This window comes from Erpetoichthys calabaricus, chromosome 5, assembly GCF_900747795.2.
Source record: "Erpetoichthys calabaricus chromosome 5, fErpCal1.3, whole genome shotgun sequence".
NCBI classification, from domain to species: Eukaryota; Metazoa; Chordata; class Cladistia; order Polypteriformes; family Polypteridae; genus Erpetoichthys; species Erpetoichthys calabaricus.
The window spans coordinates 242,663,517-242,678,531 of record NC_041398.2 but is presented as its reverse complement, the minus strand read 5'-3'; the positions used below and the strand labels follow the sequence as shown (position 1 = coordinate 242,678,531).

General features: G+C 41.6%; 1 protein-coding gene across 13 annotated transcripts in view; it reads left to right on the top strand.

Annotated features, from left to right (window-relative positions):
• arhgap10 (Rho GTPase activating protein 10) overlaps window positions 1–15,015 on the top strand; it is a 204,789-nt gene that overhangs the window by 116,304 nt on the left and 73,470 nt on the right. For all 13 annotated transcript variants that reach the window (XM_051928148.1, XM_051928146.1, XM_051928140.1 and 10 more), the window contains exons 6-7: window positions 6,594–6,704; window positions 9,462–9,566. In XM_051928148.1, the coding sequence (XP_051784108.1) occupies window positions 6,594–6,704; window positions 9,462–9,566 (216 nt within the window). The remainder of the gene's footprint in view (window positions 1–6,593; window positions 6,705–9,461; window positions 9,567–15,015) is intronic.

Below are 15,015 nucleotides of genomic sequence, written 5' to 3'. Positions count from 1 at the left end.
TTTTTTAGCTGTAACCAGATACAACTTACAGGTTCATATTTCAGAAGTACAAATTTTCGGTGGGAGAATTATCAGTAGGGCGGCACGGTGGCGCAGTGGGTAGCGCTGCTGCCTCGCAGTTGGGTGATCTGGGGACCTGGGTTCGCTTCCCGGGTCCTCCCTGCGTTGAGTTTGCATGTTCTCCCCGTGTCTGCGTGGGTTTCCTCCGGGCGCTCCGGTTTCCTCCCACAGTCCAAAGACGTGCAGGTTAGGTGGATTGGCGATTCTAAATTGGCCCGTGTGTGTGTGCTTGGTGTGTGGGTGTGTTTGTGTGTGTCCTGCGGTGGGTTGGCACCCTTCCCAGGATTGTGTTGGCTGGGATTGGCTCCAGCAGACCCCCATGACCCTGTGTTTGGATTTAGCGGGTTGGAAAATGGATGGATGGATGGAATTATCAGTATGGTTACATATGAGCAGAGAGGAAACAGTGACGACAGGCAGCATCGATGTTGACGGTGGGGCCCCAATGGGAGGGCAGATCCTGCTCCTCACCTGCCAGGGCGTCTGCATATCAGATCGATTATAATGGCTTTGCATTAATATCAGTTGAGCACGAAGTCATCGACTCCCTTGATTATTCACACTTAATGTAACTTATTATTATTTATTATTAATCAAAGACTTTGCAAAAATGAAAGTACGCAAGGTATTTTTACATTAAAGGTTTCATTTACATGCTACGTTAGCTTTAGTCAGTAGCTTCCTTTGACATGTTCCTCTCAAATCTGGTATATATACTATACAGTATAATCATAAAATGATAAGCTTTACCTCACTAATTGTTACACATTCCATCCATCCATTTTCCAACCCGCTGAATCCGAACACAGGGTCACGGGGGTCTGCTGGAGCCAATCCCAGCCAACACAGGGCACAAGGCAGAAACCAATCCCAGGCAGGGTGCCAACCCACCGCAGTGTTACACATTTGTACGGATAAATAATTATTATGCATTCATATGGATAAAATAATTATCCTACATTCATACGGATAGAAGTAGCAAGGCTCCAACAGGTATCTTTGCCTAGGGCCCCCAATAACCTAAGAACGGCCCTGATGGGTGTCCCATAGTGTACCTGCCCTCCTGGGTTGCTGCCACATATAGCTTGAATGATCTCCCTGTCCTTCCTTCAGGCTGGCCTCCCAGCCGGGTTATGTTTCACCATCCATTTTTTTTTTTAAACATTTTATTGAATTTATTAAAGGCAAGTAACATTCCGTACAAGCAAGCCAAACTTGACAGAATTCAGTTCAAATCAACTCCTGCCCATAATGTGGAGGAAGTGAAAGAACTGTGTTAGAGTGTAAGGGCTCGTTTATACTTCACGCTCAAAACACGGACATCATGGCTGCCACGCGTTCATTTGACGCGTCCTCTGAGCAGGTCTTCAGAAATGAACGTGACGCATGTCTCGAGTTGCAGTACCAGCAAAGAGGGGGCGGGGGGGGGGGGGGGGGGCACAGCGTGATAAATGTTGGAATGTGACATCAGTGTCTCTGTTTACTATCTACATGTGACAGCCAGTATGTGGATCCTCCGAGATCGATGTGTGCGCTTCGATGTTTGATGTATGGTTCAATGTGTGAAGCAAAATGCTGACATACAGATGCATTCGTGGTGCTTTTATATTCAAGCGTCACACATTCCCGATACATTTGAAAAGTCTCACATACCATCTTTTTTTTCTGGGGCTTCCTCCTGACCTGACTTCAGCAGCAAACAGCAATAGATCACCACACAGAACACATTAAATGTATGATATTCCAGCTCTCTGCACATTTACAATCCTTAGATTTATACTTGATATCACTTTCATGATGAAATGCATTAAAGTATGCATGTTACGTTTTACAGATAAATCGTTAATTTAATTTAAATAATGAATACTGTCAATAATTACACACTTGGTGGTGACACAGTGGCGGAGCTGTCTCTCAGGGAGTCACGTCGCTGGTGTTCCCTGCATGGAGTTGACATGTTTTCTTGCTGGGTTTCCACACTGTGCTCCGGTTTCCTTTCAAAGATATGCAGATTTGGTGACACTAAAATGACACCCGTGTATGTGTGTGCTTGTATTCACCTTGCGATGAACTGAGGACCTGTCCAGGGATTGTTTCTGCCTCGTGCCCAATGCTAGCTGAAATGGACACATCCCTGGATTGATGGATTTAATCATTAAACATCCTTTTCAGAGATACTGCGGTAAGATGTCCTTGGAATTTAATGGATGTTTCAGGCAATTCACAACACAGAGAAGCCGAACCTGTTCTCACCGTGATGATATCTTGCACTGCCACCTGCTGGATTCCTCCAGATTTACGTAAAGTACGCGCGCAAGTATAAACAGTACAACGCTTGCATAACAGGAGCGTCTACTGCAGCATGCGTTGCGTGAAGTAAAAACCTGGCCTAATTGTTCATAGGATGCAAAGATGTTGTCTATGAATGAATCTCTACGTCAGGGATTCCTGGGCACCCCAATGGGGCTGCAGGTTTTTGTTCCAACCAGCTTCATAATCAGTGACAACAACTAATCACCCTGATCAAATTTAATTAGCTGGTATTTTTTTTCCTCTTTTTTCCTCCACATTCAGAAAAGCACCGCAGCATCATTGTTATATTTATAAGACTAGGGGGCTCTGCCCTCTGCTCGCTTCGCTCGCCAACCCTCGTGCGGGCGCTACACATTAGCCACTTTGCAGTTCTGCCGCTCGCGTATGGGGATGCGGATGTACAATTGTTATTTTCATGGGAATTGTTACATATGCATAATAGAACTAACTATTTTACATTACAGCGAGTAATTAACCAGAGTAAAAAATAGTAAAACGTAATAAATTGAATGTTGCGTTAGAGGTATTTGCTGCATTATACGTTTTCGTTCTGTTTGGCTTTGAAATTAACACAAAAGTACTTTTTTAGACTTACACTGTAAGTTTACTGTACTGTAAAACGTCAGTAAAAACTATTTTTTGAATTAAACTTTCTTCAATATCGCATTGAATTTTGATTTCGTGTTTGGACTTTCAGCGTGACAACGCAACGTATAACTGCCTGTGAGTGAATTTTGTTTCTTTCTCTCTAATAAATAAACTGACTTTTTCGAATGTTTGTCTCTGAGATTTGTAAATTGTCATAGTAAAAGCTCTTCTAACGGGAAACTGTAAATGTTTTAATACGAATGGCATATCAAGATCTCCTTTGGTGTCTAATGTTATCCACTGAAGATGTACATTACCTTTCTTCGGTGTAAGACCGTATGGTGTTAACGGTTGTAGATATTCTTTGTGATATTGTAAGTTGATGTTTTCATCTTCCACACCATCACCGCCAGCTGTTTCAGCAGAGTCTACTTATATGCATTTAACCAGTTTGCCGTGTAACCGATCAACAATTTTCACGTTAATTCGTTTGACTTCATCGTTTTTTCGGTGCTGAGATTGCCTATGTACTCATTTCTTCTGTTGATAACCCTTCAGGATGAAATTCTTCAATTAGATTTCGACATAGTACATCATAAAATACAGTAATCCCTCCTCCATTACTGGTGAAAATCCGTGAAGTAGAAACCATATGTTTATATGGTTATTTTTATATTGTCATGCTTGGGTCACAGATTTGCACAGAAACACAGGAGGTTGTAGAGAGACAGGAACGTTATTCAAACACTGCAAACAAACATTTGTCTCTTTTCCAAAAGTTTAAACTGTGCTCCATGACAAGACAGAGATGACAGTTCCGTCTCACAATTAAAAGAATACAAACATATCTTCTTCTTCAAAGGAGTGCGCGTCAGGAACAGAGAATGTCAGAGAGAGAGAGAAAGAAAAGCAAACAATCAAAAATCAATAGGGCTGTTTGGCTTTTAAGTATGCGAAGCACCGCTGGACAAAGCAGCTGCAAGGAAGGGAGCAATGTGAAGGAAGTCTTTCAGCATTTTTTAGAGGAGCGTCCATATCCTCTAGGCCAGTGTGTGAACAGCCCCTCTGCTCACAGCCTCTCCGTCAGGAGCAGAGAATGTCAGAGAGAGTGAGAGAGACGGAGAAAAGCAAACAATCAAAAATCAATACGTGCCGTTCGAGCTTTTAAGTATGCAAAACACCATGCAGGAAGCATGTCACTTGACAAAGCAGCTGCAAGGAAATCCAGCAAGGAAGGGAGCAATGTAAATGTAATCTTTCAGTGTTTTTTGAGGAGCGGCCGTATGCTCTAGGGGTGCAAACAGCCCCCGTGCTCACAATATATTTGAGGAGTTTTATTTAATACGTAATACACGCTCTGGTTGGGTAGCTTCTCGGCCATCTGCCAATAGTGTCCCTTGTATGAAATCAAATGGGCAAACCAACTGAGGAAGCATGTACCAGAAATTAAAAGACCCATTGTCCACTGAGACCCACGAACCAGCGAAAAATCTGTGATATTTATTTAAATATGCTTACATATAAAATCCGCAATAGAGTGAAGCCGCGAAAGGTCGAAGCGCGATATAGCGAGGGATTACTGTATTGGGAACTTAAAGTGAGGAAAACGTTAAAATTTATAAGAGCTGAGCGCACAGGAACTGTGTCTGACAAAAGCATTTACAGGAATGAGAGGTGAGAGGACCGCAGGCTGTTAACCTGAAATGGTTGAGAGGAGGGTGGGACTTGAACAAATCTCATGGCCAAAGTCTCATCTCGCGGGACTTGGAAAAAATATCTTCAAAAAAAGTCTTGTCTCGTCACAGGATTTTTTTTATAGAACAGAGAGACATTTAGAAATATTTCTCCTTTTGCTGTAGATTTAAATGCTTATCTCTCTTTTGTTGTTTTCATTATATTTTGCCCTTTCTCTGTGCAGTTTGCTCCCTTCGTTGTATCTTAATAATGACAATTAAAAATGAGCAGAGCTGACACCCAGGCAAAAACTCAATTGTTACCGTTATTGACAATCTGGCACAGTTAGTCTATGTTTAAGATGGAAGACGAACACGAAAAATTTGCATAAGAAAAGGAAGGCTTGTGTTTTGAGAAAGAAGGGACAACGTAGACAAACGAAAATATATTTATTTAGCTGGGATCTTGACCCCAGTGGGGTGAGAGCATAGTAAGCCCCCTTCACTTCCCCCATAGGAACCAGCCTACTCCTGTGTCTCTCTCCCACACACGCCCTTTGTTTTTTTACTAGCCTGGTTATGCATATTGGGAGCGGACCTGCACCGGGTCTTTCCGGACACCGGAACGAACCCCCCCCACCCAGAAACTTGGCCTTGGTACCCTCCCACCTGGTTATACTTCAGGTCCTGTCCCAGTTTATTCTGGGCTTTAAGCATCCTGCCGACTACGCCACTGTCACAAAAACAACACAAAGTCATCAAAAGGTGCGGGGCAACCACCCGTATATTGTGCCTTGGCTGCAGAAAGGGTTTAATTAATTGCGAGATGTTCACAAGTACGAGTCTCAAAACAGAACTGACTCTGGTTGCTAAAGATGGCAGCTTTATATGCCGAGACCAGGAGTGACATCATCACTGGTGCCGGAACCGGAAGTGATGTCATCAGAGGTGCCGGAACCGTGTGGGATTTCCCATGGAAGCGATCAAGGAAGAAAGTCAGTCCACCTCGCTGCCCCCTGGTCTGGTGTGAAATTACTATTATTCAGAACCCTTTAGCTGTCTCCCAGTCGCACTTTAGTTGCCTAAAGTGAAGGTTGTGGTTCAGAGTTTTTTTCTTTTCTTTTTCTTTTTTTTTTACAGACTTCAGTCCAAAACAAGAACAAACAGGCATACATGGTGGCTTTAAAGTCAGGCAGGGGAAGTGGTGTCATCGGGGTTGGAAACGGAATTGATGTCATTGGATTCAGGCGATATTTCCCGTGATCGGTCTGCCGATGAAGAATAGTAAGGATCAGTGCACCCTGCCATTCCCTGGTCTGGCATGGAATTGCCTTCATTTGAGCCTTTTAGCTCCCTCCCATGCTCACCCAATCCTCTACTGACTTCATAGGGAGAGTCACTAGAGACATGAATGTCACCGCCGAGGTAAGTAAACCTCTCAACGAGGTCGACCCTCTCTCCGCAGACAAACACACTGCTGATGGTCGTGCCCAAGAGTTCATTAAAGGCCTGGCTCTTTGGTTTTTATCAGGACCCACGCAAGCTCAGACACTCAGACCCCTCACTCAGTCTCTCGAGAGCCCCTATCAGAGACTCCACTGAAGATCACAGGATCGTCAGTATAGTCTGGACCAATTGTTTTAATTTCGTCACATACTGTACCAATTAATGTACCAGTGTGCAAAGTTGGAGCCTTCTCAGTGGTTTAGTTTTTAAGCAGTGAACTTGTGAAATTTGATATAAAAACAACGACCACCACCTGACCCACCCTCGGTAAACTGAGTGTGTCTTACAAGGTATTGATCTTACATCAAACGAGTTTTTACAGGGTGTATCCTGACCAACATGGGTATACCTGGGAATTTTTGCAAAATTTTTTTTGAGTCCAAAGTGTGTGAGCCATTGGTTGATTTCTTGTGGAAGACCACTGTGGTAACGAGATCTCCTGTTTTCCCATAGGCAGACATCCAGGTGGAGCAGATGAGGCATCATTTTCACGAGGAGTCCCTGGAGTACGTCTACAAACTGCAAGAGATCCAGGAAAGGAAGAAGTTTGAATGTGTGGAGCCTGTAAGTTGATAAGGACAACGATCACCTATGTGGCGAAACGGGGGGGGGGGGGGGGGGGCGGGGGGATTCCAAATTGTGACCCACTTCTTCTTTTAACAACATACACACACAACACTGGGTTCACAAACTATTCCGACCCATCCACTTTTTACACAATCTGTTATGTTGCGGCCTTGTGATAAAGTCCTCAAAACTGGCAACACTTAATACCCCCAGAATGTCAAAGCAAAAATGAGATTTTAGAAATTTTGGCAAATAAAATATGAAAAAAACCTGAAATCTCACATTGGCACAAGTATGCAGACCATATACTGTGACCCTTGAAATTAGACTTTTGATCGTCGTTGAGATGTTTCTCCACGTTGTTTGGAGTCCACCTCTCTACTTGTTCCATTCGGCTTTCCATTCGGCTTTCCCGTTAACGCTTTCTAGTCTCCCAGTCCACCTTGGGTCAATTCAGTTGATTGGACTAATTAGGAAAGGCACTCAGCCGTCTATAGAAGGTCCCACAGGTGAGCAAAAACTGAGCCATGGGGGTGACGGAATTGCCTGCAGAGGTTAGAGACAGGAACGTTTTGAATCAAAGATCTGGGGGGGGGGAAAGGCTACAAAAACACATAGTTCTTAAATGGAAGAAGTTTAGAACAATCACGACTCTTCCTAGAGCTGGCCGTCTGCGATGGGCCTTGGTTAGCGAGGTGAGTTAGATCCCAGTCATACCTCTGGCTGAGCTCCGGAAAACCAGTTTTGGAGAAGGGATAGAACTTCCAGAAGGACGGCCACCAGTACAACACTTCACTCTTCTGGGCTTTATATCAGACTGGCCAGATGATACTTGAAAGCTCCCTTGGAGTTCGCAAACAGGCACCTTAAAGGACTGTCAGACATAAGACTCTCTGGTCTGATAAAACCAAGACTGAACTGTTTGGCCTCAATTCTGAGAGTTGTGTCTGGAGAAAACCAAGAGCCACTCGTCACCTGTGCAATACCAGAGAAGCAGGGTGGTGGCGGCATCACACCATGGGGTTGTTTATAAGTGGCAGGGACTGGGAGACCAGACGGGGATGAGGGAAAGCCAAAAGGAGTTAAGTAAGTACAGAGATGTGCTTCATGAATGCCTGCTCCAAAGTTCTTTAGACATCAGAATCAAAGATTTGGAAGGTTCACCTTTCAACAGGACAATGCAAAGACAACTCAGGAGGAGTGGCTTAGGGACAACTTTGTGAATGTTCTTGAGTGGCTCCAAGCAAACAACATTTCTTTCTATGGCATGTTTTCATACAAATGATGTAGCTCAAAGTGCTTTACAAGATGAAGAAAGAAAATATATATATATCTCTATATATCTATATAAATATATATATATATATATATATACAGTATATATAAAAGCCAAATAGCACTGACTCACTGATCATGAAATCTCCCGAACCATGAGAACTTGAAATTTGGAATGTATGTTACCCTTGGCCTATAGGTGCTCGCTAAGAAATGGTTTTAAAAACTTCCTGCTCTAAGCATGAAATTTCTTATAGTTTTTTAGACCCGTTTGTATGTCTGTCCGCTTTTCATGAGAGAACTACTTAATGGATATAGATCAGGTTTTTTTTTCTGTAATTTACTTGAACATTCTGTTGATTTTGCGACTTTCTCATTGCGCTAAGTATCATAGTTCGCTTGCGGTACCGATTTATTAGTGCAAATCTCAGAGAGACTCATCGGGCTGCAGGGCCCTTCTCATTCACACGTCTGCCTCGAGGTGTAACCTTAACTACGCTTAGTTAACAAACAACAGAACTACTTAACGGATTTCGGTTGGGTTTTTTTCTGTAATTTGCTTGAACAGTCCGGTTGATTTTGCGACTTCTCTCATTGCGCTAAGAATCATAGTTCTCTTGCAGGAGCGATATATGTGCGGTAGTCCGAGACAGAGGCTGCCTTTTCACAGCCCCCCAGCCTTGACTCTATAAGAAGACAAGAAAACCCTTGTAGGGGAAAGGCAGTTCAAAGAGAGACCCCTTTCTAGGTAAGTTGGGAGTGCAGTGGGTGTCAAAACAAAAAAAAGGGGGTCAACACAACGCAATATACAGAACAGAATACAAGTGACCCTCAATACAATATAATAGTGCAATAGAAATATTACAAGTACAGAGCAGAAGTCAACAGTAAATGACATCACGTAATATGAAGTTTGTGTTTCCAGGCTGGAATTGCTTCCAAAGAGACTTCAACGGAGTACTGAGGGTCTGAACACTTGTGTCAGTGTGATACTTCATGTTTCTACTTTAAATAAACTGGAAAAAATATAAGTGCAATAATTTAGGCACAAGGCTGCAACATAATAAACTGTGAATAAAGCAAAGGGGTCTGAATGCTTTCTGAAGGGGCTCTACGTCATGAGAAATCAATCAGACAGTGGGATGCCGGTGCCCGGTCCGTCTCGATTGGCGTCAGATCAGTGTCACGCGTGCTTGAGGACGTCAGTGGAAATGAAGGGGAAGTGCATGTAAGACTGAAGCCAGGAAGCCCTTCTTTATGCAAAGAGTTGTGGGAATTTAGAACAAACTACAGAGACATGGAGTTGAAGCAGAAACCCTGAGAAACTTTAAGAAAGAATCAGGATAAGACGTTGGGTCAGCGCAGCTCTTAGCTAAACAAACGGGTTTGATTCACAAGATGGTCTTCTCTCGTTTGTCAGATTTCTTCTCTTCTTGTTGTTTGTTTTGTGACTCATTGTTCTTCTTGTTTTCTCTTTAGATGGTGGCATTTTTCCAGGGCGTCTTCACCTTCTACCATCAGGGCTATGAACTGGCGAATGATTTCAACCATTACAAAACCGAACTGCAGATCAACATCCAGAACGTAGGTATCATGGGACACCTGTCGCCCTCAGAGCACTGGCAGTCCACCTAGTGAATGTTGTGGGTTTCATCTTCATGGTTTTATCTTCTACCAGTCATAACACAATGCCTCAGTGTAGCATACGAGTCCTGCGCTATGCATTGAATCTGTTTTTGATGGGGTCCAGTATTATATACAGTTGTGGGCAAAGGCTTGGAGAATGACCCAAGTGTTGGTTTTCACAGAGTTTGCTGCTTCAGTGTTTTTAGATCTTTTTGTCAGATGTTTCTATGGTACACTGAATTACAAGCAGTTCAGAACTTTCAAAGGCTTTTATTGACAATGACATGAAGTTGATTGCCAGCCTGCCAGGGTGAATTGCAGAGGTCTTGAAAAAGAAAGAAGGGCTAACACTGCAAATATGGACTCTTTACATAAACTTCATGTCATCTATACTAATAAAAGGCAAAGCCCTCACTCAGTGACTCACTCATCACTAATTCTCTAACTTCCCATGTAGGTAGGAGGCTGAAATTTGGCAGGTTCATTCCTTACAGCTTACTTACAAAAGTTAAGCAGGTTTCATTTCGAAATTCTGCGCGTAAAGGTCATAACTGAATCCTGCTTACGTACATATAGATGCCCATAGCCTGCAGCTCGGTCGCCATGTGAGGTGGGGTTCCGTCCTGTGTCCCCCGGCCTCCCACGTAGTTGGCTGCCTGCCTATTTTACAGGTTTGGAGAACCGCCAATGCCTCTTAAACACCTCAGATTCACAGGTGACGATTTGAGTAGTGGATGTTTATGAATGTTTCAACTCTCAAAAGCTGGATGCGAAGTTATCGATGAAACCGGTTGTATGCTTACAACTCTTGACATATGCCGAATGTCACTTCAACACAACAAGTCTTGCAAATACTAACGTAATTGAAACAAACCATGAAACTCAAACCGATTATGACAGCAGCAATCCAAGCTGTGAGAAAACAGTAAAAAAGGATGTGTGTCAGACGTCGTGGTACATTTTCTGATGCAGCTAGACGGAAACAACTTCATGACGCTGCCGCCAAATACTCGCAGAAAAATCCACAAGTTAATAGACATGCTGTCGCTAAATACTCACAGGCAAATCCACAAGTTAATAGACATGCTGTCGCTAAATACTCACAGGCAAATCCACAAGTTAATAGACACGCTGTCGCTAAATACTCGCAGGCAAATCCACAAGTTAATAGACACGCTGTCGCTAAATACTCGCAGGCAAATCCACAAGTTAATAGAAACGCTGTCGCTAAATACTCGCAGGCAAATCCACAAGTTAATACAGCTTCTGTTTCTAGGTATGATCCCAATAATAAAAAGCGGCTCATACGAAAACAACAGGTTTGGCTCAAAAAAGCCGATTGTGGATTTGCGTACAGCCACCGAAACTTTGTAATGGCACGAGACTTCAGGTCACGTGTCTGCAAAAGAACCTAATTGAGGCAACTATTTTTACTGGCGGTGGCTCAGGGGAGAGAGTTTTTATTCCTCTCATCCCAGTTATACCCTCTGATCTCTCATTTCAATTCAAATGCCTCCAATTTCCAGTAAGGCTGTGTTTCGCAATGACAATTAATAAGTCCCAGGGACAGACCCTACAAAAGGTTGGCATTGATTTGAGGCAAGATTGCTTTTCACATGGCCAGCTATACGTTGCATGCTCAAGAGGAAGCTCAGCGCACAGCTTGGTCATATTACAACCGGAGGGCCGAACTGACAATGTGATATACAAAGAGATCCTTAACAAATAATTATTGATTCATTTTCCCTCAGTTTAAAAAGGTTTACTTTTCTTCTTAATAACAATTTTAAGGCAGTACTTCGCCGCTGCGAAGCGCGGGTATTTTGCTAGTTGTCAATAAAAGCCTTTGAAACTTCTGAACTGCTTGTAATTCTACTTCAGTCAACCATAGAAACGTCTGACACAAAGATCTAAAAACCCGGGAGCAGCAAACTTTGTGAAAACCAACACTTGTGTCATTCTCAAAACTTTTGGCCACGACTGTATATGATACTTTTGTCGTTGACGCTTAAAGGGTTGTTGGCTTTCAAATAAAAGTCTGCTTAGGGTTGTTCATCAGCTTACAGTGAGATCAGGCCTTATTCAGGCCCCAGCACTTTCTGCACACTCTATTGTTTGTTGTAGATTTAGTTTTAAATTGATAAACTTGCCATTTTTACTCATCAGTCTACACTCGACAACCTGTAATGACAAAGTGATGACGCATTTTCTGAAAGGTTTTCAAATTTTTTGAAAATCAAACAACTGAACTCTCTCATACCTAGAAGTCTTCAGACCCTTTGCTTTGTCACTCCGAACTGTGCTCAGGTTTCTTGAATCTTCCTTGAGAAGATGTGTCGAGAACTCGACTGGAGTCCACCAGATTGATTGGACATCGTTTAGAAAGGCACATGTGCATAGAAGGTCCTACAATTCATGCTGCATGTCAGGAAAAACACCAAGCCATGAAGTCCAAGGAACTTCCTGTAGACCTCCATGATCAAATTGTGGTGAGGTACAGATCAAAGGCCTGGGGGGAAAAAAACATTTCTAAAGCTTTGAGTGTTCCCAGGAGCACAGCGGTCTCAAGAATAAAGATCCGCTGCTGTATTTTCATGTTATTCTCCTCTCCTTACCCTTTTCTTATTTTCTTCAGGGATAAGTGTATTGATCTGGTTCATTACCGGGTTGGTCTGCTCTCGCACCTTAAGATTAACACACTGTCGTGAAATAAAGAGAGATTCACAACGACAAAGAGTATAGATAGATAGAAAGACAGACAGACAGGAAAGGCACTATATGATAGATAGATAGATAGATAGATAGATAGATAGATAGATAGATAGATAGATAGATAGATAGATAGATAGATAGATAGATAGATAGATAGGAAAGGCACTATATGATAGATAAATATAGATTGGAAAGGCACTATATGATTGATACATAGGAAAGGCACTATATAATAGATAGGAAAGGCACTATATGATAGATAGATAGATAGATAGGAAAGGTGCTATATGATAGATTGGAAAGGCACTATATGATAGATAGATAGATAGATAGATAGATAGATAGATAGATAGATAGATAGATAGATAGATAGATTGGAAAGGCACTATATGATTGATAAATAGATAGATATGAAAGGCACTATATGATTGATAGATAGATAGATTGGAAAGGCACTATATGATTGATAGATAGATAGATAGATAGATAGATAGATAGATAGATAGATAGATAGATAGATAGATAGATAGATTGGAAAGGCACTATATGATAGATAGATAGATAGATTGGAAAGGCACTATATGATTGATAGATAGGAAAGGCACTATATAATAGATAGGAAAGGCACTATATGATAGATAGATAGGAAAGGTGCTATATGATAGATTGGAACAGCACTATATGATTGATAGATAGATAGGAAAGGCACTAAATGATTGATAGATAGGAAAGGCACTATATAATAGATAGGAAAGGCACTATATGATAGATAGATAGGAAAGGTGCTATATGATAGATTGGAACAGCACTATATGATTGATAGATAGATAGGAAAGGCACTAAATGATTGATAGATAGAAAAGGCACTATATAATAGATAGGAAAGGCACTATATAATAGATAGATAGGAAAGGCGCTATATGATAGATTGGAAAGGCACTATATGATAGATAGATTGGAAAGGCACTATATGATTGATAAATAGATAGATAGATATGAAAGGCACTATATGATAGATAGATAGATAAGAAAGGCACTATATAATAAATAGATAGGAAAGGCACTATATGATAGATAGATAGGAAAGGCGCTATATGATAGATTGGAAAGGCACTATATGATAGATAGATTGGAAAGGCACTATATGATTGATAAATAGATAGATAGATATGAAAGGCACTATATGATAGATAGATAGATAAGAAAGGCACTATATAATAAATAGATAGGAAAGGCACTATATGATAGATAGATAGATAGGAAAGGCACTATATGATAGATAGATAGTGCCTTTCATATCTATCTATCTATCTATCTATCTATCTATCTATCTATCTATCTATCTATCTATCTATCTATCTATCTATCATATATTGATCTCGCGGACAATAAAAAAAAATGCGGTAAAAAGCATCAAAAGACTTCAAAAAGGCAATTGACAATTTGTTTTAGAAAAATGGTGTTTATATAGTGAATAAAAATGGCTGACGGAAATGACATCATAACAGTTGGAAGGAAATGACGTCATCGTTGTGAGACTGAAGTGACGTCATTACAGGGAGACCAGAAAGTGACGTCATCTTTGGGAACTGGAAGTGGCGTCATCACTGGGGGGTTACCAGAAGTGACATTTGATTAGATTAGATTATTTTATTTATTAAAGCACATTTAAAACAACAGAGGATGTACCAAAGTGTTGTACAAAAAAAATTTAAATAAACACAATGCAAACAATCACGCAAAAGCAGATTAATAAAACAACCAATGATAACATCAACCACAATCCCATTATACACAGAGAAAGACAGAAGAAAACAAGTAGGTCTTAAGCCGACTTTTAAAAACCTCGAGGTTGCAGAGGCAAGTCATTCCAAAGCCGTGGAGCAACAACTGAAAAAGCTCGGTCTCCCCTCGACTTCAGCCGAGATCTTGGCACTTCAAGGAGCAGTTGTCCAGATGACCTCAGTGCTCTTGGTGGCACATAGGTGTGAAGGAGGTCACAGATATATTTTGGAGCGAGACCATGCAAGGCTTTAAAAACAAACAACAAGATTTTAAAATCAATGTGACACCTCACCGGTAGCCAGTGGAGGGAGAGGCTAAAATGGGTGAGATGTGATCCCATTTTCTCGACCCAATCAAAAATCTAGCTGCCATGTTCTGTACCAGCTGAAGGCACAACAGAGTAGATTTTGGCAGACCCACATATACAGTAAGGAATTACAATAATCAAGGCGAGATGTAATAAAGGCATGAGTGACTGTTTCTAAGCCCTTCTGTGACAGAAAGGATTTTAGTTTAGAAATTTGCCTCAGTTGGTAAAAACTGGACTTAACTACCATGGAGATTTGTTTTTCAAAACTTAGTGATGACTCAACGCTGATACCTTGGTTTCTGACATCATTTTTGTTACGGTTGAATGTGGAAATGATGTTGGGCGGCCATCTTGGAACTCCATAAGTAGTGAGTAAACGGATTTATTTTTCTTTCTTTTGGTCTGAAGAGAGAGAGAGAGAGAGGCGTTAGTACTATAAAGCAACCCTTCATCTTCTGATGTTTCACTCACCTCACAGCTTGTTGACTGTCTCTTAAACGCACGTCTGTGACAACACACACACACAGACCCTAACCACAAAAGTGCCCTATGAATGACGTATACGCAGCCCGTAATTCTCTAGCGCTTTAACCCACATAA